At 40.8% G+C, this 25,592-nt stretch overlaps 19 protein-coding genes and 1 pseudogene across 19 annotated transcripts; 9 read left to right on the plus strand and 11 right to left on the minus strand.

Moving 5' to 3' along the window:
* The first annotated feature begins 125 nt into the window (after positions 1-125).
* On the plus strand, positions 126-5,978 carry LOC121467397 (annotated as a pseudogene).
* On the minus strand, positions 988-1,435 carry LOC121467418 (histone H2A). The gene has a single exon (XM_041708850.1). The coding sequence runs from the start codon at positions 1,423-1,425 to the stop codon at positions 1,051-1,053; it is 375 nt and encodes a 124-aa protein (XP_041564784.1). The 5' UTR covers positions 1,426-1,435; the 3' UTR covers positions 988-1,050.
* LOC121467419 (histone H2B) lies at positions 1,646-2,065 on the plus strand. Its single transcript, XM_041708851.1, has one exon. It carries the CDS (start codon positions 1,646-1,648, stop codon positions 2,015-2,017), a length of 372 nt encoding a protein of 123 aa, XP_041564785.1. The 3' UTR covers positions 2,018-2,065.
* Positions 2,459-3,316, minus strand: LOC121467415 (histone H1-like). Its single transcript, XM_041708847.1, has one exon. It carries the CDS (start codon positions 3,295-3,297, stop codon positions 2,548-2,550), a length of 750 nt encoding a protein of 249 aa, XP_041564781.1. The 5' UTR covers positions 3,298-3,316; the 3' UTR covers positions 2,459-2,547.
* On the minus strand, positions 4,875-5,378 carry LOC121467417 (histone H3). The gene has a single exon (XM_041708849.1). The coding sequence runs from the start codon at positions 5,343-5,345 to the stop codon at positions 4,935-4,937; it is 411 nt and encodes a 136-aa protein (XP_041564783.1). The 5' UTR covers positions 5,346-5,378; the 3' UTR covers positions 4,875-4,934.
* A 467-nt stretch (positions 5,979-6,445) lies between the features above and the next one.
* On the minus strand, positions 6,446-6,893 carry LOC121467399 (histone H2A). The gene has a single exon (XM_041708824.1). The coding sequence runs from the start codon at positions 6,881-6,883 to the stop codon at positions 6,509-6,511; it is 375 nt and encodes a 124-aa protein (XP_041564758.1). The 5' UTR covers positions 6,884-6,893; the 3' UTR covers positions 6,446-6,508.
* A 210-nt stretch (positions 6,894-7,103) lies between these two features.
* On the plus strand, positions 7,104-7,523 carry LOC121467400 (histone H2B). Its single transcript, XM_041708825.1, has one exon. The coding sequence runs from the start codon at positions 7,104-7,106 to the stop codon at positions 7,473-7,475; it is 372 nt and encodes a 123-aa protein (XP_041564759.1). The 3' UTR covers positions 7,476-7,523.
* Positions 7,524-7,916: 393 nt separating this feature from the next.
* LOC121467370 (histone H1-like) lies at positions 7,917-8,774 on the minus strand. Its single transcript, XM_041708788.1, has one exon. The coding sequence runs from the start codon at positions 8,753-8,755 to the stop codon at positions 8,006-8,008; it is 750 nt and encodes a 249-aa protein (XP_041564722.1). The 5' UTR covers positions 8,756-8,774; the 3' UTR covers positions 7,917-8,005.
* A 2,255-nt stretch (positions 8,775-11,029) lies between these two features.
* Positions 11,030-11,436, plus strand: LOC121467425 (histone H4). The gene has a single exon (XM_041708856.1). It carries the CDS (start codon positions 11,077-11,079, stop codon positions 11,386-11,388), a length of 312 nt encoding a protein of 103 aa, XP_041564790.1. The 5' UTR covers positions 11,030-11,076; the 3' UTR covers positions 11,389-11,436.
* Positions 11,437-11,903: 467 nt separating this feature from the next.
* LOC121467422 (histone H2A) lies at positions 11,904-12,351 on the minus strand. The gene has a single exon (XM_041708853.1). The coding sequence runs from the start codon at positions 12,339-12,341 to the stop codon at positions 11,967-11,969; it is 375 nt and encodes a 124-aa protein (XP_041564787.1). The 5' UTR covers positions 12,342-12,351; the 3' UTR covers positions 11,904-11,966.
* Positions 12,352-12,561: 210 nt separating this feature from the next.
* Positions 12,562-12,981, plus strand: LOC121467423 (histone H2B). The gene has a single exon (XM_041708854.1). The coding sequence runs from the start codon at positions 12,562-12,564 to the stop codon at positions 12,931-12,933; it is 372 nt and encodes a 123-aa protein (XP_041564788.1). The 3' UTR covers positions 12,934-12,981.
* A 378-nt stretch (positions 12,982-13,359) lies between these two features.
* LOC121467421 (histone H1-like) lies at positions 13,360-14,217 on the minus strand. The gene has a single exon (XM_041708852.1). It carries the CDS (start codon positions 14,196-14,198, stop codon positions 13,449-13,451), a length of 750 nt encoding a protein of 249 aa, XP_041564786.1. The 5' UTR covers positions 14,199-14,217; the 3' UTR covers positions 13,360-13,448.
* A 2,232-nt stretch (positions 14,218-16,449) lies between these two features.
* On the plus strand, positions 16,450-16,856 carry LOC121467424 (histone H4). Its single transcript, XM_041708855.1, has one exon. It carries the CDS (start codon positions 16,497-16,499, stop codon positions 16,806-16,808), a length of 312 nt encoding a protein of 103 aa, XP_041564789.1. The 5' UTR covers positions 16,450-16,496; the 3' UTR covers positions 16,809-16,856.
* A 467-nt stretch (positions 16,857-17,323) lies between these two features.
* Positions 17,324-17,806, minus strand: LOC121467401 (histone H2A). The gene has a single exon (XM_041708826.1). The coding sequence runs from the start codon at positions 17,759-17,761 to the stop codon at positions 17,387-17,389; it is 375 nt and encodes a 124-aa protein (XP_041564760.1). The 5' UTR covers positions 17,762-17,806; the 3' UTR covers positions 17,324-17,386.
* Positions 17,807-17,845: 39 nt separating this feature from the next.
* LOC121467402 (histone H2B) lies at positions 17,846-18,401 on the plus strand. The gene has a single exon (XM_041708827.1). It carries the CDS (start codon positions 17,982-17,984, stop codon positions 18,351-18,353), a length of 372 nt encoding a protein of 123 aa, XP_041564761.1. The 5' UTR covers positions 17,846-17,981; the 3' UTR covers positions 18,354-18,401.
* Positions 18,402-18,779: 378 nt separating this feature from the next.
* Positions 18,780-19,637, minus strand: LOC121467371 (histone H1-like). The gene has a single exon (XM_041708789.1). The coding sequence runs from the start codon at positions 19,616-19,618 to the stop codon at positions 18,869-18,871; it is 750 nt and encodes a 249-aa protein (XP_041564723.1). The 5' UTR covers positions 19,619-19,637; the 3' UTR covers positions 18,780-18,868.
* Positions 19,638-21,877: 2,240 nt separating this feature from the next.
* On the plus strand, positions 21,878-22,272 carry LOC121467430 (histone H4). The gene has a single exon (XM_041708861.1). The coding sequence runs from the start codon at positions 21,913-21,915 to the stop codon at positions 22,222-22,224; it is 312 nt and encodes a 103-aa protein (XP_041564795.1). The 5' UTR covers positions 21,878-21,912; the 3' UTR covers positions 22,225-22,272.
* A 466-nt stretch (positions 22,273-22,738) lies between these two features.
* On the minus strand, positions 22,739-23,184 carry LOC121467428 (histone H2A-like). The gene has a single exon (XM_041708859.1). It carries the CDS (start codon positions 23,172-23,174, stop codon positions 22,803-22,805), a length of 372 nt encoding a protein of 123 aa, XP_041564793.1. The 5' UTR covers positions 23,175-23,184; the 3' UTR covers positions 22,739-22,802.
* A 210-nt stretch (positions 23,185-23,394) lies between these two features.
* Positions 23,395-23,814, plus strand: LOC121467427 (histone H2B). Its single transcript, XM_041708858.1, has one exon. The coding sequence runs from the start codon at positions 23,395-23,397 to the stop codon at positions 23,764-23,766; it is 372 nt and encodes a 123-aa protein (XP_041564792.1). The 3' UTR covers positions 23,767-23,814.
* A 393-nt stretch (positions 23,815-24,207) lies between these two features.
* LOC121467426 (histone H1-like) lies at positions 24,208-25,065 on the minus strand. The gene has a single exon (XM_041708857.1). The coding sequence runs from the start codon at positions 25,044-25,046 to the stop codon at positions 24,297-24,299; it is 750 nt and encodes a 249-aa protein (XP_041564791.1). The 5' UTR covers positions 25,047-25,065; the 3' UTR covers positions 24,208-24,296.
* Between the last annotated feature and the right edge of the window lie 527 nt (positions 25,066-25,592).

Here is a 25,592-nt window from a genome sequence, read left to right on the forward strand (position 1 = left end):
CAGACGCCATTTCATTTGGCGAGCCAAGAGCGAGGCGAACATATTGTTCGCACTCGCTCGGGTTTCTTGGGTTTTTGGTATAAATAGGGGCACGCCGAAAAATTGAAATTAGTTCGTCAGTGACTTTCGTGCAGTGTGTTTATATAGAAAAGAGTGAATAATGACTGGTCGCGGAAAAGGAGGCAAAGGCTTGGGAAAAGGTGGCGCCAAACGTCATCGCAAAGTGCTGCGTGATAACATCCAGGGTATCACGAAGCCAGCTATCCGCCGTTTGGCTCGTCGTGGCGGTGTGAAGCGCATTTCTGGACTCATTTACGAGGAAACACGTGGTGTTCTGAAGGTGTTCCTGGAGAACGTAATCCGCGATGCCGTCACCTACACCGAACACGCCAAGAGGAAGACTGTCACAGCCATGGATGTTGTGTACGCCCTGAAGAGACAAGGCCGCACCCTGTACGGTTTCGGCGGTTAAAAAAACAGTACAGCTTGTACTTCATTCAACAATCGGTCCTTTTCAGGACCACCATTAAGTTTTCGAGAGGAGACAAATTTTCAAAACATTTTAGAATTTCTGCTTTTGTTAGCTGAGAATTCAAAAGTAGGTAAATATTCTTCGCGGCCGTTCGGCAGTTGCTCATTCAGGTAGAGAAATGTGCGGCAAAGCAACCACTCGCTTTGTTCAAGATAAAGCTAGCTCCTAAATGTATTTTGTGCAGACTGTACTGCTTCAGATGCAGGCTAACCGGATTGCTAATCCGTCAGATAACGTTCTGTCATAAATTCGTATTAGTCCCAAGCATCTTAGAATTTTGAAGTGAAAAGAAACTCGGTAATATCGCAGTAAATTATTATGTTCGCTGCAAACAATTTTTTTTAACCGAAATATGAACGTTCTTTCAAAATACCCATTTTATTAAAAATACTTTTGCCTTAGTCCTCGCTCTATTTGAAAATCTTTACAATTCTTTGGTAAAAACGTGGTCGTCCTGAAAAGGACGGTTGGGTTTGTTTTTATGTACAAGTATGTAGTTGGCTCTGCTTTTGGAACGTTTAAGCCTTCTTCTCGGTCTTCTTGGGCAACAGAACAGCCTGGATGTTGGGCAAAACTCCACCTTGGGCAATGGTGACGCCGGAGAGTAGCTTGTTCAACTCCTCGTCGTTGCGAATGGCCAGCTGCAGATGACGCGGGATTATCCTAGTCTTCTTGTTGTCACGAGCAGCATTGCCAGCCAACTCGAGTACTTCAGCGGCCAGATATTCCATCACGGCAGCCAGGTAAACTGGAGCGCCGGCACCAACACGCTCGGCATAGTTGCCCTTGCGGAGCAGACGGTGAATACGGCCTACTGGAAACTGAAGACCGGCACGATTGGAGCGGGACTTTGCCTTTCCCTTCACTTTGCCACCTTTTCCACGACCAGACATTTTGATTTATTTCACTTAGTTCACTTAACACACAGAGAACGAATGCTAGTAAACATATGGAAGCCACATATTTATACTTTTTCGTCTGCTTGTGCGTTCAGTTAGGGGTAGTTTCCTTAGGCCTGAAAAGATTGCTCGAAAAAAAGTATAAACATGAACGCGTTTTCGCTCCGTTATGATCAGTGAATTGTGTTTGTGAAATCATAAGTGAATATAAATAATGCCGCCGAAAACCAGTGGAAAGGCAGCCAAGAAGGCTGGCAAGGCTCAGAAGAACATCACCAAGACCGACAAGAAGAAGAAGCGCAAGAGGAAGGAGAGCTATGCCATCTACATTTACAAGGTCCTGAAACAGGTCCACCCTGACACCGGCATTTCGTCGAAGGCGATGAGCATCATGAACAGCTTTGTGAATGATATCTTCGAGCGTATTGCTGCCGAGGCTTCTCGTCTGGCTCACTACAACAAGCGCTCAACAATCACCAGTCGGGAAATCCAAACTGCTGTCCGTCTGCTCCTGCCCGGAGAGTTGGCCAAGCACGCTGTCAGTGAGGGAACCAAGGCTGTCACCAAGTACACCAGCTCCAAGTAAATATCTCTTGCTGCGTATGCGGAGAAAGAACCAAAACGGCCCTTTTCAGGGCCACAAAATATATTACCAAAAGAAACTACATTTTCAATATACCATTTGTCCTAAATATGTAACGATAAAATTAGTCTTTGTTTTTATATTTTAAAAATTAGGGATATATACCTAAGCTACGCTATATAATTTATAATTATTATTATATTATTCTTATGCATGGAAAAGGGCATGCCAAGAAGAAATCGCCTCAACCTAGATTGCACTGCGTTGCTAACTTTTGGTCAGCAATATTAAATTAAATTTAAAGATGTTACCAGCAGCACAATTTGTCAATTAAAAAAATATTAAATTTGTATAAATTAATTGATTTATAAGCTTAATAGACTATAATTTGAATGTTTTTGAATTGAAAGTTTTTTTCTCTTGTTAACGAATGTTGTAGCCCTGAAAAGGGCTTGTTTAAACAAATTTCAGATTTGAAAATCTAAAATTGCGATTTTGAGCGCGGACTGGTACAGATACTGTACTTTTCCAGTTTACTTCTTAGCAGCCGTAGTCTTTGCTTTCGGCTTCTTAGCGGTAGCAGGAGCAGCTGCTTTCTTTATCACCTTTTTGGGCTTAGCTGACGCCGCTGGTTTGGCCTTGGGTGCTTTGGCCACCTTCGGTTTCGCTGCGGTAGTTTTGGCCTTTGTTGCTGCTGGTTTTGCCTTCACGGTTCCAGTTTTCTTGGCATCCTTGGCTTTTGCCTTCTCGGTTTTCTTTTTCTCGGCGGTCTTTTTGGTGGCCACAGCCTTCTTAGCTTTGGGCTTCTTGTCAGCAGCTCCGGCAGCTTTCTTGGCGGTGACACCGGTCTTCTTAACGGCTACCTTCTTGCTTTTGACCTTTTTATCAACAGACGCAACTTTTGGCTTGGGATCCTTCTTGGCCGAGGCTGACAGTTTAAATGAACCAGACGCACCCTTTCCCTTTGTTTGGATCAGCTTTCCATTGACCACGGCCGATTTCAAGTACTTCTTGATGAATGGAGCCAGTTTTTGGGCATCGCATTTGTATGTGGCAGTGATATATTTCTTAATTGCCAGAAGCGAAGAGCCGCCACGTTCCTTCAAGTTCTTGATTGAAGCGTCCACCATTTGCTGAGTTGGCGGGTGCGATGGTGGTGCAGTCGGCTTCTTTGCCTTTGTGGCAGCAGATCCAGTTGCCTTTTTGGCAGCCACCTTTTTCTCAACTGGCGCTGGTGGGGCAGCCACTGGGGACGCGGACGTTGCAACTGCAGAATCAGACATCTTTGTTCACTCGAAAACACTTTTTTGTTTAGAAAATGGCGCGCGCGCTTGCCGCCGACCTCCTTCATTCGGATGAGAATCGAGGAGGAGAGCACTTTAACTATGGGTCTGACACCAGTCATTTACTGTGCAAATGTTTACTTGAAGTGCAAACTTATTTTCCTGTATTTAGAGTTTAAAAACTTTATTAAAAACAAAGTATTTATTTTTTCACATTCTTAAATAATCCATAAAGTTCTTAGCATTTTTAAAATTTTAATATTTGGTTTTGGCAACCTTTAATAGCTGAATGAACTTGACCATTGACATTTGTAACATGAGCAATTTTTTTTAAAACCTATTTTAATATAAGAAATCTATTAATTACTTGTACAATTGTCAATTAAAAATGAAATTTAAACTTTTTTCTTTAAGAAACACTGAAAATATACTTACTTTTCATTAAAAAAGTTATTTTATTACTTGTTTTAAGTTGAGCCTAGGCTACATAAAAAGTTGGCTTTCAAGGGAGAAGCAGCCATAGTTTTCGGAATGAAAAAAATATAAATATTTTTAAATTTCATAGTTATTTGTGATTTTCTTAAGCAAATTATTTGTTTGCTTTAGTCGATTACATTTTTCAGATGTTTTTATTTGTAGTTTGTCCAAAAGAGGCTTATTTGTGCCTCATATATGAATCAAGTTAAAGTCACATTGAAGATTATGTAAAAAAAATTTTAATTTTATTATATTGTTATTCTTTTTTATTTTATTTATTAAATTACGTATTCGTTAACGTTGCGAAGCTATATTCAGCAAGTGTTTAACATTTTTTCGATTTTTTTGATGACGTTTAAAAGTGCAATAAAGTTCGTGCTTGTCCCATATAACCTTGCCCCTTGTATAATCCCACCAATTACCAACCGAAATAAAAAACACAAAATCTATCTTTTTTAATACATTTGATGTTTTATTAAATAAATATAGGATTCAAAATCGTTGCTAAGTTATTTTTAGAGTGATTTAAACAGTTTTTTGATTTTTCTATAACATTTGAGTGGTTTGTGCCTGTTCCACACAACTTTGCTCCCTATAAAAATCACACTATATTCAAGCCGAAATAAAAATATAAACTTGGTTTCGTTCAACAAATTGTTGTCTTTGTTTAATAAATAAATAATTTATAAACGTTGCAAAGTTATTTTCCGAATGTGTTTTTCAGTTTTTCAATTTTTTAACGACGTTTGAATGTTTAATATAGTTCGTGTTTGTCCCATACAACCGTACCCCTTGTAAAAATCCCACCAAGTACAGACCGAAATAAAAATGTGATCTGTTTTAATATATTTATTGACTCATTAAATAAACAAAGAATTTTAGAGTGATTTTAAAAGTTTTTAATTTTTTAATGACGTTTGAATGTTTATTATAGTTCGTGCTTTGCACATACAATCGTAACGCCATTTGAAACTACCACACCTTCACAACGAATCATTAACTGAAATAAAAAACGAACATAATACATATTTATGAATTAAAAATAAAAAAGCTTGTAAAATAAAAATAAATATCTCATTGAATGTATTTTGTGGTCCTGAAAAGGACCGATTTGTATAAAATATGGTAGCGCAATGGTGGCCAGTTGATGCAGTCTCAACTTAAGCCCGCTCGCCGCGAATGCGACGGGCCAACTGGATGTCCTTGGGCATGATCGTCACACGCTTGGCATGAATGGCACACAAGTTGGTATCTTCAAAGAGGCCGACCAGATAGGCTTCGCTGGCTTCCTGAAGAGCCATCACCGCCGAGCTCTGGAATCTCAAGTCAGTCTTAAAATCCTGAGCGATTTCACGCACTAGACGCTGGAAAGGCAGTTTGCGGATCAGCAGTTCGGTACTCTTCTGGTAGCGACGGATCTCACGCAGGGCCACAGTGCCGGGGCGATAGCGATGTGGCTTCTTCACGCCTCCGGTGGCTGGGGCGCTCTTGCGAGCGGCCTTAGTAGCCAGTTGTTTGCGTGGCGCCTTGCCACCAGTCGATTTGCGAGCGGTTTGCTTGGTACGAGCCATTATTGATTTGGATGTTCACTACTGTTCACTTCACGTCTAAAAACACAATAAACGTTCGGCGCGATCGCTACCTACTTATATAGCAAAAGTGGAGGGTTGGAAAGAGAGAGGAGCAGACGCCATTTCATTTGGCGAGCCAAGAGCGAGGCGAACATATTGTTCGCACTCGCTCGGGTTTCTTGGGTTTTTGGTATAAATAGGGGCACGCCGAAAAATTGAAATTAGTTCGTCAGTGACTTTCGTGCAGTGTGTTTATATAGAAAAGAGTGAATAATGACTGGTCGCGGAAAAGGAGGCAAAGGCTTGGGAAAAGGTGGCGCCAAACGTCATCGCAAAGTGCTGCGTGATAACATCCAGGGTATCACGAAGCCAGCTATCCGCCGTTTGGCTCGTCGTGGCGGTGTGAAGCGCATTTCTGGACTCATTTACGAGGAAACACGTGGTGTTCTGAAGGTGTTCCTGGAGAACGTAATCCGCGATGCCGTCACCTACACCGAACACGCCAAGAGGAAGACTGTCACAGCCATGGATGTTGTGTACGCCCTGAAGAGACAAGGCCGCACCCTGTACGGTTTCGGCGGTTAAAAAAACAGTACAGCTTGTACTTCATTCAACAATCGGTCCTTTTCAGGACCACCATTAAGTTTTCGAGAGGAGACAAATTTTCAAAACATTTTAGAATTTCTGCTTTTGTTAGCTGAGAATTCAAAAGTAGGTAAATATTCTTCGCGGCCGTTCGGCAGTTGCTAATTCAGGTAGAGAAATGTGCGGCAAAGCAACCACTCGCTTTGTTCAAGATAAAGCTAGCTCCTAAATGTATTTTGTGCAGACTGTACTGCTTCAGATGCAGGCTAACCGGATTGCTAATCCGTCAGATAACGTTCTGTCATAAATTCGTATTAGTCCCAAGCATCTTAGAATTTTGAAGTGAAAAGAAACTCGGTAATATCGCAGTAAATTATTATGTTCGCTGCAAACAATTTTTTTTAACCGAAATATGAACGTTCTTTCAAAATACCCATTTTATTAAAAATACTTTTGCCTTAGTCCTCGCTCTATTTGAAAATCTTTACAATTCTTTGGTAAAAACGTGGTCGTCCTGAAAAGGACGGTTGGGTTTGTTTTTATGTACAAGTATGTAGTTGGCTCTGCTTTTGGAACGTTTAAGCCTTCTTCTCGGTCTTCTTGGGCAACAGAACAGCCTGGATGTTGGGCAAAACTCCACCTTGGGCAATGGTGACGCCGGAGAGTAGCTTGTTCAACTCCTCGTCGTTGCGAATGGCCAGCTGCAGATGACGCGGGATTATCCTAGTCTTCTTGTTGTCACGAGCAGCATTGCCAGCCAACTCGAGTACTTCAGCGGCCAGATATTCCATCACGGCAGCCAGGTAAACTGGAGCGCCGGCACCAACACGCTCGGCATAGTTGCCCTTGCGGAGCAGACGGTGAATACGGCCTACTGGAAACTGAAGACCGGCACGATTGGAGCGGGACTTTGCCTTTCCCTTCACTTTGCCACCTTTTCCACGACCAGACATTTTGATTTATTTCACTTAGTTCACTTAACACACAGAGAACGAATGCTAGTAAACATATGGAAGCCACATATTTATACTTTTTCGTCTGCTTGTGCGTTCAGTTAGGGGTAGTTTCCTTAGGCCTGAAAAGATTGCTCGAAAAAAAGTATAAACATGAACGCGTTTTCGCTCCGTTATGATCAGTGAATTGTGTTTGTGAAATCATAAGTGAATATAAATAATGCCGCCGAAAACCAGTGGAAAGGCAGCCAAGAAGGCTGGCAAGGCTCAAAAGAACATCACCAAGACCGACAAGAAGAAGAAGCGCAAGAGGAAGGAGAGCTATGCCATCTACATTTACAAGGTCCTGAAACAGGTCCACCCTGACACCGGCATTTCGTCGAAGGCGATGAGCATCATGAACAGCTTTGTGAATGATATCTTCGAGCGTATTGCTGCCGAGGCTTCTCGTCTGGCTCACTACAACAAGCGCTCAACAATCACCAGTCGGGAAATCCAAACTGCTGTCCGTCTGCTCCTGCCCGGAGAGTTGGCCAAGCACGCTGTCAGTGAGGGAACCAAGGCTGTCACCAAGTACACCAGCTCCAAGTAAATATCTCTTGCTGCGTATGCGGAGAAAGAACCAAAACGGCCCTTTTCAGGGCCACAAAATATATTACCAAAAGAAACTACATTTTCAATATACCATTTGTCCTAAATATGTAACGATAAAATTAGTCTTTGTTTTTATATTTTAAAAATTAGGGATATATACCTAAGCTACGCTATATAATTTATAATTATTATTATATTATTCTTATGCATGGAAAAGGGCATGCCAAGAAGAAATCGCCTCAACCTAGATTGCACTGCGTTGCTAACTTTTGGTCAGCAATATTAAATTAAATTTAAAGATGTTACCAGCAGCACAATTTGTCAATTAAAAAAATATTAAATTTGTATATCTTAATTGATTTATAAGCTTAATAGACTATAATTTGAATGTTTTTGAATTGAAAGTTGTTTTCTCTTGTTAACGAATGTTGTAGCCCTGAAAAGGGCTTGTTTAAACAAATTTCAGATTTGAAAATCTAAAATTGCGATTTTGAGCGCGGACTGGTACAGATACTGTACTTTTCCAGTTTACTTCTTAGCAGCCGTAGTCTTTGCTTTCGGCTTCTTAGCGGTAGCAGGAGCAGCTGCTTTCTTTATCACCTTTTTGGGCTTAGCTGACGCCGCTGGTTTGGCCTTGGGTGCTTTGGCCACCTTCGGTTTCGCTGCGGTAGTTTTGGCCTTTGTTGCTGCTGGTTTTGCCTTCACGGTTCCAGTTTTCTTGGCATCCTTGGCTTTTGCCTTCTCGGTTTTCTTTTTCTCGGCGGTCTTTTTGGTGGCCACAGCCTTCTTAGCTTTGGGCTTCTTGTCAGCAGCTCCGGCAGCTTTCTTGGCGGTGACACCGGTCTTCTTAACGGCTACCTTCTTGCTTTTGACCTTTTTATCAACAGACGCAACTTTTGGCTTGGGATCCTTCTTGGCCGAGGCTGACAGTTTAAATGAACCAGACGCACCCTTTCCCTTTGTTTGGATCAGCTTTCCATTGACCACGGCCGATTTCAAGTACTTCTTGATGAATGGAGCCAGTTTTTGGGCATCGCATTTGTATGTGGCAGTGATATATTTCTTAATTGCCAGAAGCGAAGAGCCGCCACGTTCCTTCAAGTTCTTGATTGAAGCGTCCACCATTTGCTGAGTTGGCGGGTGCGATGGTGGTGCAGTCGGCTTCTTTGCCTTTGTGGCAGCAGATCCAGTTGCCTTTTTGGCAGCCACCTTTTTCTCAACTGGCGCTGGTGGGGCAGCCACTGGGGACGCGGACGTTGCAACTGCAGAATCAGACATCTTTGTTCACTCGAAAACACTTTTTTGTTTAGAAAATGGCGCGCGCGCTTGCCGCCGACCTCCTTCATTCGGATGAGAATCGAGGAGGAGAGCACTTTAACTATGGGTCTGACACCAGTCATTTACTGTGCAAATGTTTACTTGAAGTGCAAACTTATTTTCCTGTATTTAGAGTTTAAAAACTTTATTAAAAACAAAGTATTTATTTTTTCACATTCTTAAATAATCCATAAAGTTCTTAGCATTTTTAAAATTTTAATATTTGGTTTTGGCAACCTTTAATAGCTGAATGAACTTGACCATTGACATTTGTAACATGAGCAATTTTTTTTAAAACCTATTTTAATATAAGAAATCTATTAATTACTTGTACAATTGTCAATTAAAAATGAAATTTAAACTTTTTTCTTTAAGAAACACTGAAAATATACTTACTTTTCATTAAAAAAGTTATTTTATTACTTGTTTTAAGTTGAGCCTAGGCTACATAAAAAGTTGGCTTTCAAGGGAGAAGCAGCCATAGTTTTCGGAATGAAAAAAATATAAATATTTTTAAATTTCATAGTTATTTGGGATTTTCTTAAGCAAATTATTTGTTTGCTTTAGTCGATTACATTTTTCAGATGTTTTTATTTGTAGTTTGTCCAAAAGAGGCTTATTTGTGCCTCATATATGAATCAAGTTAAAGTCACATTGAAGATTATGTAAAAAAAATTTTAATTTTATTATATTGTTATTCTTTTTTATTTTATTTATTAAATTACGTATTCGTTAACGTTGCGAAGCTATATTCAGCAAGTGTTTAACATTTTTTCGATTTTTTTGATGACGTTTAAAAGTGCAATAAAGTTCGTGCTTGTCCCATATAACCTTGCCCCTTGTATAATCCCACCAATTACCAACCGAAATAAAAAACACAAAATCTATCTTTTTTAATACATTTGATGTTTTATTAAATAAATATAGGATTCAAAATCGTTGCTAAGTTATTTTTAGAGTGATTTAAACAGTTTTTTGATTTTTCTATAACATTTGAGTGGTTTGTGCCTGTTCCACACAACTTTGCTCCCTATAAAAATCACACTATATTCAAGCCGAAATAAAAATATAAACTTGGTTTCGTTCAACAAATTGTTGTCTTTGTTTAATAAATAAATAATTTATAAACGTTGCAAAGTTATTTTCCGAATGTGTTTTTCAGTTTTTCAATTTTTTAACGACGTTTGAATGTTTAATATAGTTCGTGTTTGTCCCATACAACCGTACCCCTTGTAAAAATCCCACCAAGTACAGACCGAAATAAAAATGTGATCTGTTTTAATATATTTATTGACTCATTAAATAAACAAAGAATTTTAGAGTGATTTTAAAAGTTTTTAATTTTTTAATGACGTTTGAATGTTTATTATAGTTCGTGCTTTGCACATACAATCGTAACGCCATTTGAAACTACCACACCTTCACAACGAATCATTAACTGAAATAAAAAACGAACATAATACATATTTATGAATTAAAAATAAAAAAGCTTGTAAAATAAAAATAAATATCTCATTGAATGTATTTTGTGGTCCTGAAAAGGACCGATTTGTATAAAATATGGTAGCGCAATGGTGGCCAGTTGATGCAGTCTCAACTTAAGCACGCTCGCCGCGAATGCGACGGGCCAACTGGATGTCCTTGGGCATGATCGTCACACGCTTGGCATGAATGGCACACAAGTTGGTATCTTCAAAGAGGCCGACCAGATAGGCTTCGCTGGCTTCCTGAAGAGCCATCACCGCCGAGCTCTGGAATCTCAAGTCAGTCTTAAAATCCTGAGCGATTTCACGCACTAGACGCTGGAAAGGCAGTTTGCGGATCAGCAGTTCGGTACTCTTCTGGTAGCGACGGATCTCACGCAGGGCCACAGTGCCGGGGCGATAGCGATGTGGCTTCTTCACGCCTCCGGTGGCTGGGGCGCTCTTGCGAGCGGCCTTAGTAGCCAGTTGTTTGCGTGGCGCCTTGCCACCAGTCGATTTGCGAGCGGTTTGCTTGGTACGAGCCATTATTGATTTGGATGTTCACTACTGTTCACTTCACGTCTAAAAACACAATAAACGTTCGGCGCGGTCGCTACCTACTTATATAGCAAAAGTGGAGGGTTGGAAAGAGAGAGGAGCAGACGCCATTTCATTTGGCGAGCCAAGAGCGAGGCGAACATATCGTTCGCACTCGCTCGGGTTTCTTGCGTTTTTGGTATAAATAGGGGCACGCCGAAAAATTGAAATTAGTTCGTCAGTGACTTTCGTGCAGTGTGTTTATATAGAAAAGAGTGAATAATGACTGGTCGCGGTAAAGGAGGCAAAGGCTTGGGAAAAGGTGGCGCCAAACGTCATCGCAAAGTGCTGCGTGATAACATCCAGGGTATCACGAAGCCAGCTATCCGCCGTTTGGCTCGTCGTGGCGGTGTGAAGCGCATTTCTGGACTCATTTACGAGGAAACACGTGGTGTTCTGAAGGTGTTCCTGGAGAACGTAATCCGCGATGCCGTCACCTACACCGAACACGCCAAGAGGAAGACTGTCACAGCCATGGATGTTGTGTACGCCCTGAAGAGACAAGGCCGCACCCTGTACGGTTTCGGCGGTTAAAAAAACAGTACAGCTTGTACTTCATTCAACAATCGGTCCTTTTCAGGACCACCATTAAGTTTTCGAGAGGAGACAAATTTTCAAAACATTTTAGAATTTCTGCTTTTGTTAGCTGAGAATTCAAAAGTAGGTAAATATTCTTCGCGGCCGTTCGGCAGTTGCTAATTCAGGTAGAGAAATGTGCGGCAAAGCAACCACTCGCTTTGTTCAAGATAAAGCTAGCTCCTAAATGTATTTTGTGCAGACTGTACTGCTTCAGATGCAGGCTAACCGGATTGCTAATCCGTCAGATAACGTTCTGTCATAAATTCGTATTAGTCCCAAGCATCTTAGAATTTTGAAGTGAAAAGAAACTCGGTAATATCGCAGTAAATTATTATGTTCGCTGCAAACAATTTTTTTTAACCGAAATATGAACGTTCTTTCAAAATACCCATTTTATTAAAAATACTTTTGCCTTAGTCCTCGCTCTATTTGAAAATCTTTACAATTCTTTGGTAAAAACGTGGTCGTCCTGAAAAGGACGGTTGGGTTTGTTTTTATGTACAAGTATGTAGTTGGCTCTGCTTTTGGAACGTTTAAGCCTTCTTCTCGGTCTTCTTGGGCAACAGAACAGCCTGGATGTTGGGCAAAACTCCACCTTGGGCAATGGTGACGCCGGAGAGTAGCTTGTTCAACTCCTCGTCGTTGCGAATGGCCAGCTGCAGATGACGCGGGATTATCCTAGTCTTCTTGTTGTCACGAGCAGCATTGCCAGCCAACTCGAGTACTTCAGCGGCCAGATATTCCATCACGGCAGCCAGGTAAACTGGAGCGCCGGCACCAACACGCTCGGCATAGTTGCCCTTGCGGAGCAGACGGTGAATACGGCCTACTGGAAACTGAAGACCGGCACGATTGGAGCGGGACTTTGCCTTTCCCTTCACTTTGCCACCTTTTCCACGACCAGACATTTTGATTTATTTCACTTAGTTCACTTAACACACAGAGAACGAATGCTAGTAAACATATGGAAGCCACATATTTATACTTTTTCGTCTGCTTGTGCGTTCAGTTAGGGGTAGTTTCCTTAGGCCTGAAAAGATTGCTCGAAAAAAAGTATAAACATGAACGCGTTTTCGCTCCGTTATGATCAGTGAATTGTGTTTGTGAAATCATAAGTGAATATAAATAATGCCGCCGAAAACCAGTGGAAAGGCAGCCAAGAAGGCTGGCAAGGCTCAGAAGAACATCACCAAGACCGACAAGAAGAAGAAGCGCAAGAGGAAGGAGAGCTATGCCATCTACATTTACAAGGTCCTGAAACAGGTCCACCCTGACACCGGCATTTCGTCGAAGGCGATGAGCATCATGAACAGCTTTGTGAATGATATCTTCGAGCGTATTGCTGCCGAGGCTTCTCGTCTGGCTCACTACAACAAGCGCTCAACAATCACCAGTCGGGAAATCCAAACTGCTGTCCGTCTGCTCCTGCCCGGAGAGTTGGCCAAGCACGCTGTCAGTGAGGGAACCAAGGCTGTCACCAAGTACACCAGCTCCAAGTAAATATCTCTTGCTGCGTATGCGGAGAAAGAACCAAAACGGCCCTTTTCAGGGCCACAATATATATTACCAAAAGAAACTACATTTTCAATATACCATTTGTCCTAAATATGTAACGATAAAATTAGTCTTTGTTTTTATATTTTAAAAATTAGGGATATATACCTAAGCTACGCTATATAATTTATAATTATTATTATGGAAAAGGGCATGCCAAGAAGAAATCGCCTCAACCTAGATTGCACTGCGTTGCTAACTTTTGGTCAGCAATATTAAATTAAATTTAAAGATGTTACCAGCAGCACAATTTGTCAATTAAAAAAATATTAAATTTGTATATCTTAATTGATTTATAAGCTTAATAGACTATAATTTGAATGTTTTTGAATTGAAAGTTGTTTTCTCTTGTTAACGAATGTTGTAGCCCTGAAAAGGGCTTGTTTAAACAAATTTCAGATTTGAAAATCTAAAATTGCGATTTTGAGCGCGGACTGGTACAGATACTGTACTTTTCCAGTTTACTTCTTAGCAGCCGTAGTCTTTGCTTTCGGCTTCTTAGCGGTAGCAGGAGCAGCTGCTTTCTTTATCACCTTTTTGGGCTTAGCTGACGCCGCTGGTTTTGCCTTGGGTGCTTTGGCCACCTTCGGTTTCGCTGCGGTAGTTTTGGCCTTTGTTGCTGCTGGTTTTGCCTTCACGGTTCCAGTTTTCTTGGCATCCTTGGCTTTTGCCTTCTCGGTTTTCTTTTTCTCGGCGGTCTTTTTGGTGGCCACAGCCTTCTTAGCTTTGGGCTTCTTGTCAGCAGCTCCGGCAGCTTTCTTGGCGGTGACACCGGTCTTCTTAACGGCTACCTTCTTGCTTTTGACCTTTTTATCAACAGACGCAACTTTTGGCTTGGGATCCTTCTTGGCCGAGGCTGACAGTTTAAATGAACCAGACGCACCCTTTCCCTTTGTTTGGATCAGCTTTCCATTGACCACGGCCGATTTCAAGTACTTCTTGATGAATGGAGCCAGTTTTTGGGCATCGCATTTGTATGTGGCAGTGATATATTTCTTAATTGCCAGAAGCGAAGAGCCGCCACGTTCCTTCAAGTTCTTGATTGAAGCGTCCACCATTTGCTGAGTTGGCGGGTGCGATGGTGGTGCAGTCGGCTTCTTTGCCTTTGTGGCAGCAGATCCAGTTGCCTTTTTGGCAGCCACCTTTTTCTCAACTGGCGCTGGTGGGGCAGCCACTGGGGACGCGGACGTTGCAACTGCAGAATCAGACATCTTTGTTCACTCGAAAACACTTTTTTGTTTAGAAAATGGCGCGCGCGCTTGCCGCCGACCTCCTTCATTCGGATGAGAATCGAGGAGGAGAGCACTTTAACTATGGGTCTGACACCAGTCATTTACTGTGCAAATGTTTACTTGAAGTGCAAACTTATTTTCCTGTATTTAGAGTTTAAAAACTTTATTAAAAACAAAGTATTTATTTTTTCACATTCTTAAATAATCCATAAAGTTCTTAGCATTTTTAAAATTTTAATATTTGGTTTTGGCAACCTTTAATAGCTGAATGAACTTGACCATTGACATTTGTAACATGAGCAATTTTTTTTAAAACCTATTTTAATATAAGAAATCTATTAATTACTTGTACAATTGTCAATTAAAAATGAAATTTAAACTTTTTTCTTTAAGAAACACTGAAAATATACTTACTTTTCATTAAAAAAGTTATTTTATAACTTGTTTTAAGTTGAGCCTAGGCTACATAAAAAGTTGGCTTTCAAGGGAGAAGCAGCCATAGTTTTCGGAATGAAAAAAATATAAATATTTTTAAATTTCATAGTTATTTGTGATTTTCTTAAGCAAATTATTTGTTTGCTTTAGTCGATTACATTTTTCAGATGTTTTTATTTGTAGTTTGTCCAAAAGAGGCTTATTTGTGCCTCATATATGAATCAAGTTAAAGTCACATTGAAGATTATGTCAAAAAAAATTGAAATTTTATTATATTGTTATTCTTTTTTATTTTATTTATTAAATTACGTATTCGTTAACGTTGCGAAGCTATATTCAGCAAGTGTTTAACATTTTTTCGATTTTTTTGATGACGTTTAAAAGTGCAATAAAGTTCGTGCTTGTCCCATATAACCTTGCCCCTTGTATAATCCCACCAATTACCAACCGAAATAAAAAACACAAAATCTATCTTTTTTAATACATTTGATGTTTTATTAAATAAATATAGGATTCAAAAACGTTGCTAAGTTATTTTTACAGTGATTTAAACAGTTTTTTGATTTTTCTATAACATTTGAGTGGTTTGTGCCTGTTCCACACAACTTTGCTCCCTATAAAAATCACACTATATTCAAGCCGAAATAAAAATATAAACTTGGTTTCGTTCAACAAATTGTTGTCTTTGTTTAATAAATAAATAATTTATAAACGTTGCAAAGTTATTTTCCGAATGTGTTTTTCAGTTTTTCAATTTTTTAACGACGTTTGAATGTTTAATATAGTTCGTGTTTGTCCCATACAACCGTACCCCTTGTAAAAATCCCACCAAGTACAGACCGAAATAAAAATGTGATCTGTTTTAATATATTTATTGACTCATTAAATAAACAAAGAATTTTAGAGTGATTTTAAAAGTTTTTAATTTTTTAATGACGTTTGAATGCTTATTATAGTTCGTGCTTTGCACATACAATCGTAACGCCATTTGAAACTACCACACCTTCACAACGAATCATTAACTGAAATAAAAAACGAACATAATACATATTTATGAATTAAAAATAATATCTCATTGAATGTATTTTGTGGTCCTGAAAAGGTCCGATTTGTATAAAATATGGTAGCGCAATGGTGGCCAGTTGATGCAGTCTCAACTTAAGCACGCTCGCCGCGAATGCGACGGGCCAACTGGATGTCCTTGGGCATGATCGTCACACGCTTGGCATGAATGGCACACAAGTTGGTATCTTCAAAGAGGCCGACCAGATAGGCTTCGCTGGCTTCCTGAAGAGCCATCACCGCCGAGCTCTGGAATCTCAAGTCAGTCTTAAAATCCTGAGCGATTTCACGCACTAGACGCTGGAAAGGCAGTTTGCGGATCAGCAGTTCGGTACTCTTCTGGTAGCGACGGATCTCACGCAGGGCCACAGTGCCGGGGCGATAGCGATGTGGCTTCTTCACGCCTCCGGTGGCTGGGGCGCTCTTGCGAGCGGCCTTAGTAGCCAGTTGTTTGCGTGGCGCCTTGCCACCAGTCGATTTGCGAGCGGTTTGCTTGGTACGAGCCATTATTGATTTGGATGTTCACTACTGTTCACTTCACGTCTAAAAACACAATAAACGTTCGGCGCGGTCGCTACCTACTTATATAGCAAAAGTGGAGGGTTGGAAAGAGAGAGGAGCAGACGCCATTTCATTTGGCGAGCCAAGAGCGAGGCGAACATATCGTTCGCACTCGCTCGGGTTTCTTGCGTTTTTGGTATAAATAGGGGCACGCCGAAAAATTGAAATTAGTTCGTCAGTGACTTTCGTGCAGTGTGTTTATATAGAAAAGAGTGAATAATGACTGGTCGCGGTAAAGGAGGCAAAGGCTTGGGAAAAGGTGGCGCCAAACGTCATCGCAAAGTGCTGCGTGATAACATCCAGGGTATCACGAAGCCAGCTATCCGCCGTTTGGCTCGTCGTGGCGGTGTGAAGCGCATTTCTGGACTCATTTACGAGGAAACACGTGGTGTTCTGAAGGTGTTCCTGGAGAACGTAATCCGCGATGCCGTCACCTACACCGAACACGCCAAGAGGAAGACTGTCACAGCCATGGATGTTGTGTACGCCCTGAAGAGACAAGGCCGCACCCTGTACGGTTTCGGCGGTTAAAAAAACAGTACAGCTTGTACTTCATTCAACAATCGGTCCTTTTCAGGACCACCATTAAGTTTTCGAGAGGAGACAAATTTTCAAAACATTTTAGAATTTCTGCTTTTGTTAGCTGAGAATTCAAAAGTAGGTAAATATTCTTCGCGGCCGTTCGGCAGTTGCTGATTCAGGTAGAGAAATGTGCGGCAAAGCAACCACTCGCTTTGTTCAAGATAAAGCTAGCTCCTAAATGTATTTTGTGCAGACTGTACTGCTTCAGATGCAGGCTAACCGGATTGCTAATCCGTCAGATAACGTTCTGTCATAAATTCGTATTAGTCCCAAGCATCTTAGAATTTTGAAGTGAAAAGAAACTCGGTAATATCGCAGTAAATTATTATGTTCGCTGCAAACAATTTTTTTTAACCGAAATATGAACGTTCTTTCAAAATACCCATTTTATTAAAAATACTTTTGCCTTAGTCCTCGCTCTATTTGAAAATCTTTACAATTCTTTGGTAAAAACGTGGTCGTCCTGAAAAGGACGGTTGGGTTTGTTTTTATGTACAAGTATGTAGTTGGCTCTGCTTTTGGAACGTTTAAGCCTTCTTCTCGGTCTTCTTGGGCAACAGAACAGCCTGGATGTTGGGCAAAACTCCACCTTGGGCAATGGTGACGCCGGAGAGTAGCTTGTTCAACTCCTCGTCGTTGCGAATGGCCAGCTGCAGATGACGCGGGATTATCCTAGTCTTCTTGTTGTCACGAGCAGCATTGCCAGCCAACTCGAGTACTTCAGCGGCCAGATATTCCATCACGGCAGCCAGGTAAACTGGAGCGCCGGCACCAACACGCTCGGCATAGTTGCCCTTGCGGAGCAGACGGTGAATACGGCCTACTGGAAACTGAAGACCGGCACGATTGGAGCGGGACTTTGCCTTTCCCTTCACTTTGCCACCTTTTCCACGACCAGACATTTTGATTTATTTCACTTAGTTCACTTAACACACAGAGAACGAATGCTAGTAAAAATATGGAAGCCACATATTTATACTTTTTCGTCTGCTTGTGCGTTCAGTTAGGGGTAGTTTCCTTAGGCCTGAAAAGATTGCTCGAAAAAAAGTATAAACATGAACGCGTTTTCGCTCCGTTATGATCAGTGAATTGTGTTTGTGAAATCATAAGTGAATATAAATAATGCCGCCGAAAACCAGTGGAAAGGCAGCCAAGAAGGCTGGCAAGGCTCAGAAGAACATCACCAAGACCGACAAGAAGAAGAAGCGCAAGAGGAAGGAGAGCTATGCCATCTACATTTACAAGGTCCTGAAACAGGTCCACCCTGACACCGGCATTTCGTCGAAGGCGATGAGCATCATGAACAGCTTTGTGAATGATATCTTCGAGCGTATTGCTGCCGAGGCTTCTCGTCTGGCTCACTACAACAAGCGCTCAACAATCACCAGTCGGGAAATCCAAACTGCTGTCCGTCTGCTCCTGCCCGGAGAGTTGGCCAAGCACGCTGTCAGTGAGGGAACCAAGGCTGTCACCAAGTACACCAGCTCCAAGTAAATATCTCTTGCTGCGTATGCGGAGAAAGAACCAAAACGGCCCTTTTCAGGGCCACAAAATATATTACCAAAAGAAACTACATTTTCAATATACCATTTGTCCTAAATATGTAACGATAAAATTAGTCTTTGTTTTTATATTTTAGAAATTAGGGATATATACCTAAGCTACGCTATATAATTTATAATTATTATTATGGAAAAGGGCATGCCAAGAAGAAATCGCCTCAACCTAGATTGCACTGCGTTGCTAACTTTTGGTCAGCAATATTAAATTAAATTTAAAGATGTTACCAGCAGCACAATTTGTCAATTAAAAAAATATTAAATTTGTATATCTTAATTGATTTATAAGCTTAATAGACTATAATTTGAATGTTTTTGAATTGAAAGTTGTTTTCTCTTGTTAACGAATGTTGTAGCCCTGAAAAGGGCTTGTTTAAACAAATTTCAGATTTGAAAATCTAAAATTGCGATTTTGAGCGCGGACTGGTACAGATACTGTACTTTTCCAGTTTACTTCTTAGCAGCCGTAGTCTTTGCTTTCGGCTTCTTAGCGGTAGCAGGAGCAGCTGCTTTCTTTATCACCTTTTTGGGCTTAGCTGACGCCGCTGGTTTTGCCTTGGGTGCTTTGGCCACCTTCGGTTTCGCTGCGGTAGTTTTGGCCTTTGTTGCTGCTGGTTTTGCCTTCACGGTTCCAGTTTTCTTGGCATCCTTGGCTTTTGCCTTCTCGGTTTTCTTTTTCTCGGCGGTCTTTTTGGTGGCCACAGCCTTCTTAGCTTTGGGCTTCTTGTCAGCAGCTCCGGCAGCTTTCTTGGCGGTGACACCGGTCTTCTTAACGGCTACCTTCTTGCTTTTGACCTTTTTATCAACAGACGCAACTTTTGGCTTGGGATCCTTCTTGGCCGAGGCTGACAGTTTAAATGAACCAGACGCACCCTTTCCCTTTGTTTGGATCAGCTTTCCATTGACCACGGCCGATTTCAAGTACTTCTTGATGAATGGAGCCAGTTTTTGGGCATCGCATTTGTATGTGGCAGTGATATATTTCTTAATTGCCAGAAGCGAAGAGCCGCCACGTTCCTTCAAGTTCTTGATTGAAGCGTCCACCATTTGCTGAGTTGGCGGGTGCGATGGTGGTGCAGTCGGCTTCTTTGCCTTTGTGGCAGCAGATCCAGTTGCCTTTTTGGCAGCCACCTTTTTCTCAACTGGCGCTGGTGGGGCAGCCACTGGGGACGCGGACGTTGCAACTGCAGAATCAGACATCTTTGTTCACTCGAAAACACTTTTTTGTTTAGAAAATGGCGCGCGCGCTTGCCGCCGACCTCCTTCATTCGGATGAGAATCGAGGAGGAGAGCACTTTAACTATGGGTCTGACACCAGTCATTTGCTGTGCAAATGTTTACTTGAAGTGCAAACTTATTTTCCTGTATTTAGAGTTTAAAAACTTTATTAAAAACAAAGTATTTATTTTTTCACATTCTTAAATAATCCATAAAGTTCTTAGCATTTTTAAAATTTTAATATTTGGTTTTGGCAACCTTTAATAGCTGAATGAACTTGACCATTGACATTTGTAACATGAGCAATTTTTTTTAAAACCTATTTTAATATAAGAAATCTATTAATTACTTGTACAATTGTCAATTAAAAATGAAATTTAAACTTTTTTCTTTAAGAAACACTGAAAATATACTTACTTTTCATTAAAAAAGTTATTTTATTACTTGTTTTAAGTTGAGCCTAGGCTACATAAAAAGTTGGCTTTCAAGGGAGAAGCAGCCATAGTTTTCGGAATGAAAAAAATATAAATATTTTTAAATTTCATAGTTATTTGTGATTTTCTTAAGCAAATTATTTGTTTGCTTTAGTCGATTACATTTTTCAGATGTTTTTATTTGTAGTTTGTCCAAAAGAGGCTTATTTGTGCCTCATATATGAATCAAGTTAAAGTCACATTGAAGATTATGTCAAAAAAAATTGAAATTTTATTATATTGTTATTCTTTTTTATTTTATTTATTAAATTACGTATTCGTTAACGTTGCGAAGCTATATTCAGCAAGTGTTTAACATTTTTTCGATTTTTTTGATGACGTTTAAAAGTGCAATAAAGTTCGTGCTTGTCCCATATAACCTTGCCCCTTGTATAATCCCACCAATTACCAACCGAAATAAAAAACACAAAATCTATCTTTTTTAATACATTTGATGTTTTATTAAATAAATATAGGATTCAAAAACGTTGCTAAGTTATTTTTAGAGTGATTTAAACAGTTTTTTGATTTTTATATAACATTTGAGTGGTTTGTGCCTGTTCCACACAACTTTGCTCCCTATGAAAATCACACTATATTCAAGCCGAAATAAAAATATAAACTTGGTTTCGTTCAACAAATTGTTGTCTTTGTTTAATAAATAATTTATAAACGTTGCAAAGTTATTTTCCGAATGTGTTTTTCAGTTTTTCAATTTTTTAACGACGTTTGAATGTTTAATATAGTTCGTGTTTGTCCCATACAACCGTACCCCTTGTAAAAATCCCACCAAGTACAGACCGAAATAAAAATGTGATCTGTTTTAATATATTTATTGACTCATTAAATAAACAAAGAATTTTAGAGTGATTTTAAAAGTTTTTAATTTTTTAATGACGTTTGAATGTTTATTATAGTTCGTGCTTTGCACATACAATCGTAACGCCATTTGAAACTACCACACCTTCACAACGAATCATTAACTGAAATAAAAAACGAACATAATACATATTTATGAATTAAAAATAATATCTCATTGAATGTATTTTGTGGTCCTGAAAAGGACCGATTTGTATAAAATATGGTAGCGCAATGGTGGCCAGTTGATGCAGTCTCAACTTAAGCCCGCTCGCCGCGAATGCGACGGGCCAACTGGATGTCCTTGGGCATGATCGTCACACGCTTGGCATGAATGGCACACAAGTTGGTATCTTCAAAGAGGCCGACCAGATAGGCTTCGCTGGCTTCCTGAAGAGCCATCACCGCCGAGCTCTGGAATCTCAAGTCAGTCTTAAAATCCTGAGCGATTTCACGCACTAGACGCTGGAAAGGCAGTTTGCGGATCAGCAGTTCGGTACTCTTCTGGTAGCGACGGATCTCACGCAGGGCCACAGTGCCGGGGCGATAGCGATGTGGCTTCTTCACGCCTCCGGTGGCTGGGGCGCTCTTGCGAGCGGCCTTAGTAGCCAGTTGTTTGCGTGGCGCCTTGCCACCAGTCGATTTGCGAGCGGTTTGCTTGGTACGAGCCATTATTGATTTGGATGTTCACTACTGTTCACTTCACGTCTAAAAACACAATAAACGTTCGGCGCGATCGCTACCTACTTATATAGCAAAAGTGGAGGGTTGGAAAGAGAGAGGAGCAGACGCCATTTCATTTGGCGAGCCAAGAGCGAGGCGAACATATTGTTCGCACTCGCTCGGGTTTCTTGGGTTTTTGGTATAAATAGGGGCACGCCGAAAAATTGAAATTAGTTCGTCAGTGACTTTCGTGCAGTGTGTTTATATAGAAAAGAGTGAATAATGACTGGTCGCGGAAAAGGAGGCAAAGGCTTGGGAAAAGGTGGCGCCAAACGTCATCGCAAAGTGCTGCGTGATAACATCCAGGGTATCACGAAGCCAGCTATCCGCCGTTTGGCTCGTCGTGGCGGTGTGAAGCGCATTTCTGGACTCATTTACGAGGAAACACGTGGTGTTCTGAAGGTGTTCCTGGAGAACGTAATCCGCGATGCCGTCACCTACACCGAACACGCCAAGAGGAAGACTGTCACAGCCATGGATGTTGTGTACGCCCTGAAGAGACAAGGCCGCACCCTGTACGGTTTCGGCGGTTAAAAAAACAGTACAGCTTGTACTTCATTCAACAATCGGTCCTTTTCAGGACCACCATTAAGTTTTCGAGAGGAGACAAATTTTCAAAACATTTTAGAATTTCTGCTTTTGTTAGCTGAGAATTCAAAAGTAGGTAAATATTCTTCGCGGCCGTTCGGCAGTTGCTCATTCAGGTAGAGAAATGTGCGGCAAAGCAACCACTCGCTTTGTTCAAGATAAAGCTAGCTCCTAAATGTATTTTGTGCAGACTGTACTGCTTCAGATGCAGGCTAACCGGATTGCTAATCCGTCAGATAACGTTCTGTCATAAATTCGTATTAGTCCCAAGCATCTTAGAATTTTGAAGTGAAAAGAAACTCGGTAATATCGCAGTAAATTATTATGTTCGCTGCAAACAATTTTTTTTAACCGAAATATGAACGTTCTTTCAAAATACCCATTTTATTAAAAATACTTTTGCCTTAGTCCTCGCTCTATTTGAAAATCTTTACAATTCTTTGGTAAAAACGTGGTCGTCCTGAAAAGGACGGTTGGGTTTGTTTTTATGTACAAGTATGTAGTTGGCTCTGCTTTTGGAACGTTTAAGCCTTCTCGGTCTTCTTGGGCAACAGAACAGCCTGGATGTTGGGCAAAACTCCACCTTGGGCAATGGTGACGCCGGAGAGTAGCTTGTTCAACTCCTCGTCGTTGCGAATGGCCAGCTGCAGATGACGCGGGATTATCCTAGTCTTCTTGTTGTCACGAGCAGCATTGCCAGCCAACTCGAGTACTTCAGCGGCCAGATATTCCATCACGGCAGCCAGGTAAACTGGAGCGCCGGCACCAACACGCTCGGCATAGTTGCCCTTGCGGAGCAGACGGTGAATACGGCCTACTGGAAACTGAAGACCGGCACGATTGGAGCGGGACTTTGCCTTTCCCTTCACTTTGCCACCTTTTCCACGACCAGACATTTTGATTTATTTCACTTAGTTCACTTAACACACAGAGAACGAATGCTAGTAAACATATGGAAGCCACATATTTATACTTTTTCGTCTGCTTGTGCGTTCAGTTAGGGGTAGTTTCCTTAGGCCTGAAAAGATTGCTCGAAAAAAAGTATAAACATGAACGCGTTTTCGCTCCGTTATGATCAGTGAATTGTGTTTGTGAAATCATAAGTGAATATAAATAATGCCGCCGAAAACCAGTGGAAAGGCAGCCAAGAAGGCTGGCAAGGCTCAGAAGAACATCACCAAGACCGACAAGAAGAAGAAGCGCAAGAGGAAGGAGAGCTATGCCATCTACATTTACAAGGTCCTGAAACAGGTCCACCCTGACACCGGCATTTCGTCGAAGGCGATGAGCATCATGAACAGCTTTGTGAATGATATCTTCGAGCGTATTGCTGCCGAGGCTTCTCGTCTGGCTCACTACAACAAGCGCTCAACAATCACCAGTCGGGAAATCCAAACTGCTGTCCGTCTGCTCCTGCCCGGAGAGTTGGCCAAGCACGCTGTCAGTGAGGGAACCAAGGCTGTCACCAAGTACACCAGCTCCAAGTAAATATCTCTTGCTGCGTATGCGGAGAAAGAACCAAAACGGCCCTTTTCAGGGCCACAAAATATATTACCAAAAGAAACTACATTTTCAATATACCATTTGTCCTAAATATGTAACGATAAAATTAGTCTTTGTTTTTATATTTTAAAAATTAGGGATATATACCTAAGCTACGCTATATAATTTATAATTATTATTATATTATTCTTATGCATGGAAAAGGGCATGCCAAGAAGAAATCGCCTCAACCTAGATTGCACTGCGTTGCTAACTTTTGGTCAGCAATATTAAATTAAATTTAAAGATGTTACCAGCAGCACAATTTGTCAATTAAAAAAATATTAAATTTGTATAAATTAATTGATTTATAAGCTTAATAGACTATAATTTGAATGTTTTTGAATTGAAAGTTTTTTTCTCTTGTTAACGAATGTTGTAGCCCTGAAAAGGGCTTGTTTAAACAAATTTCAGATTTGAAAATCTAAAATTGCGATTTTGAGCGCGGACTGGTACAGATACTGTACTTTTCCAGTTTACTTCTTAGCAGCCGTAGTCTTTGCTTTCGGCTTCTTAGCGGTAGCAGGAGCAGCTGCTTTCTTTATCACCTTTTTGGGCTTAGCTGACGCCGCTGGTTTGGCCTTGGGTGCTTTGGCCACCTTCGGTTTCGCTGCGGTAGTTTTGGCCTTTGTTGCTGCTGGTTTTGCCTTCACGGTTCCAGTTTTCTTGGCATCCTTGGCTTTTGCCTTCTCGGTTTTCTTTTTCTCGGCGGTCTTTTTGGTGGCCACAGCCTTCTTAGCTTTGGGCTTCTTGTCAGCAGCTCCGGCAGCTTTCTTGGCGGTGACACCGGTCTTCTTAACGGCTACCTTCTTGCTTTTGACCTTTTTATCAACAGACGCAACTTTTGGCTTGGGATCCTTCTTGGCCGAGGCTGACAGTTTAAATGAACCAGACGCACCCTTTCCCTTTGTTTGGATCAGCTTTCCATTGACCACGGCCGATTTCAAGTACTTCTTGATGAATGGAGCCAGTTTTTGGGCATCGCATTTGTATGTGGCAGTGATATATTTCTTAATTGCCAGAAGCGAAGAGCCGCCACGTTCCTTCAAGTTCTTGATTGAAGCGTCCACCATTTGCTGAGTTGGCGGGTGCGATGGTGGTGCAGTCGGCTTCTTTGCCTTTGTGGCAGCAGATCCAGTTGCCTTTTTGGCAGCCACCTTTTTCTCAACTGGCGCTGGTGGGGCAGCCACTGGGGACGCGGACGTTGCAACTGCAGAATCAGACATCTTTGTTCACTCGAAAACACTTTTTTGTTTAGAAAATGGCGCGCGCGCTTGCCGCCGACCTCCTTCATTCGGATGAGAATCGAGGAGGAGAGCACTTTAACTATGGGTCTGACACCAGTCATTTACTGTGCAAATGTTTACTTGAAGTGCAAACTTATTTTCCTGTATTTAGAGTTTAAAAACTTTATTAAAAACAAAGTATTTATTTTTTCACATTCTTAAATAATCCATAAAGTTCTTAGCATTTTTAAAATTTTAATATTTGGTTTTGGCAACCTTTAATAGCTGAATGAACTTGACCATTGACATTTGTAACATGAGCAATTTTTTTTAAAACCTATTTTAATATAAGAAATCTATTAATTACTTGTACAATTGTCAATTAAAAATGAAATTTAAACTTTTTCTTTAAGAAACACTGAAAATATACTTACTTTTCATTAAAAAAGTTATTTTATTACTTGTTTTAAGTTGAGCCTAGGCTACTTAAAAAGTTGGCTTTCAAGGGAGAAGCAGCCATAGTTTTCGGAATGAAAAAAATATAAA

Source organism: Drosophila elegans, unplaced genomic scaffold (genome assembly GCF_018152505.1).
Source record: "Drosophila elegans isolate 14027-0461.03 unplaced genomic scaffold, ASM1815250v1 contig_397, whole genome shotgun sequence".
NCBI classification, from domain to species: domain Eukaryota; kingdom Metazoa; phylum Arthropoda; class Insecta; order Diptera; family Drosophilidae; genus Drosophila; species Drosophila elegans.

Bases quoted from the DNA above. Each gene is read 5' to 3' on its own strand.
- LOC121467418 (XM_041708850.1), bottom strand. From the start codon at position 1,425: ATGTCTGGTCGTGGAAAAGGTGGCAAAGTGAAGGGAAAGGCAAAGTCC.
- LOC121467419 (XM_041708851.1), top strand. From the start codon at position 1,646: ATGCCGCCGAAAACCAGTGGAAAGGCAGCCAAGAAGGCTGGCAAGGCT.
- LOC121467415 (XM_041708847.1), bottom strand. From the start codon at position 3,297: ATGTCTGATTCTGCAGTTGCAACGTCCGCGTCCCCAGTGGCTGCCCCA.
- LOC121467417 (XM_041708849.1), bottom strand. From the start codon at position 5,345: ATGGCTCGTACCAAGCAAACCGCTCGCAAATCGACTGGTGGCAAGGCG.
- LOC121467399 (XM_041708824.1), bottom strand. From the start codon at position 6,883: ATGTCTGGTCGTGGAAAAGGTGGCAAAGTGAAGGGAAAGGCAAAGTCC.
- LOC121467400 (XM_041708825.1), top strand. From the start codon at position 7,104: ATGCCGCCGAAAACCAGTGGAAAGGCAGCCAAGAAGGCTGGCAAGGCT.
- LOC121467370 (XM_041708788.1), bottom strand. From the start codon at position 8,755: ATGTCTGATTCTGCAGTTGCAACGTCCGCGTCCCCAGTGGCTGCCCCA.
- LOC121467425 (XM_041708856.1), top strand. From the start codon at position 11,077: ATGACTGGTCGCGGTAAAGGAGGCAAAGGCTTGGGAAAAGGTGGCGCC.
- LOC121467422 (XM_041708853.1), bottom strand. From the start codon at position 12,341: ATGTCTGGTCGTGGAAAAGGTGGCAAAGTGAAGGGAAAGGCAAAGTCC.
- LOC121467423 (XM_041708854.1), top strand. From the start codon at position 12,562: ATGCCGCCGAAAACCAGTGGAAAGGCAGCCAAGAAGGCTGGCAAGGCT.
- LOC121467421 (XM_041708852.1), bottom strand. From the start codon at position 14,198: ATGTCTGATTCTGCAGTTGCAACGTCCGCGTCCCCAGTGGCTGCCCCA.
- LOC121467424 (XM_041708855.1), top strand. From the start codon at position 16,497: ATGACTGGTCGCGGTAAAGGAGGCAAAGGCTTGGGAAAAGGTGGCGCC.
- LOC121467401 (XM_041708826.1), bottom strand. From the start codon at position 17,761: ATGTCTGGTCGTGGAAAAGGTGGCAAAGTGAAGGGAAAGGCAAAGTCC.
- LOC121467402 (XM_041708827.1), top strand. From the start codon at position 17,982: ATGCCGCCGAAAACCAGTGGAAAGGCAGCCAAGAAGGCTGGCAAGGCT.
- LOC121467371 (XM_041708789.1), bottom strand. From the start codon at position 19,618: ATGTCTGATTCTGCAGTTGCAACGTCCGCGTCCCCAGTGGCTGCCCCA.
- LOC121467430 (XM_041708861.1), top strand. From the start codon at position 21,913: ATGACTGGTCGCGGAAAAGGAGGCAAAGGCTTGGGAAAAGGTGGCGCC.
- LOC121467428 (XM_041708859.1), bottom strand. From the start codon at position 23,174: ATGTCTGGTCGTGGAAAAGGTGGCAAAGTGAAGGGAAAGGCAAAGTCC.
- LOC121467427 (XM_041708858.1), top strand. From the start codon at position 23,395: ATGCCGCCGAAAACCAGTGGAAAGGCAGCCAAGAAGGCTGGCAAGGCT.
- LOC121467426 (XM_041708857.1), bottom strand. From the start codon at position 25,046: ATGTCTGATTCTGCAGTTGCAACGTCCGCGTCCCCAGTGGCTGCCCCA.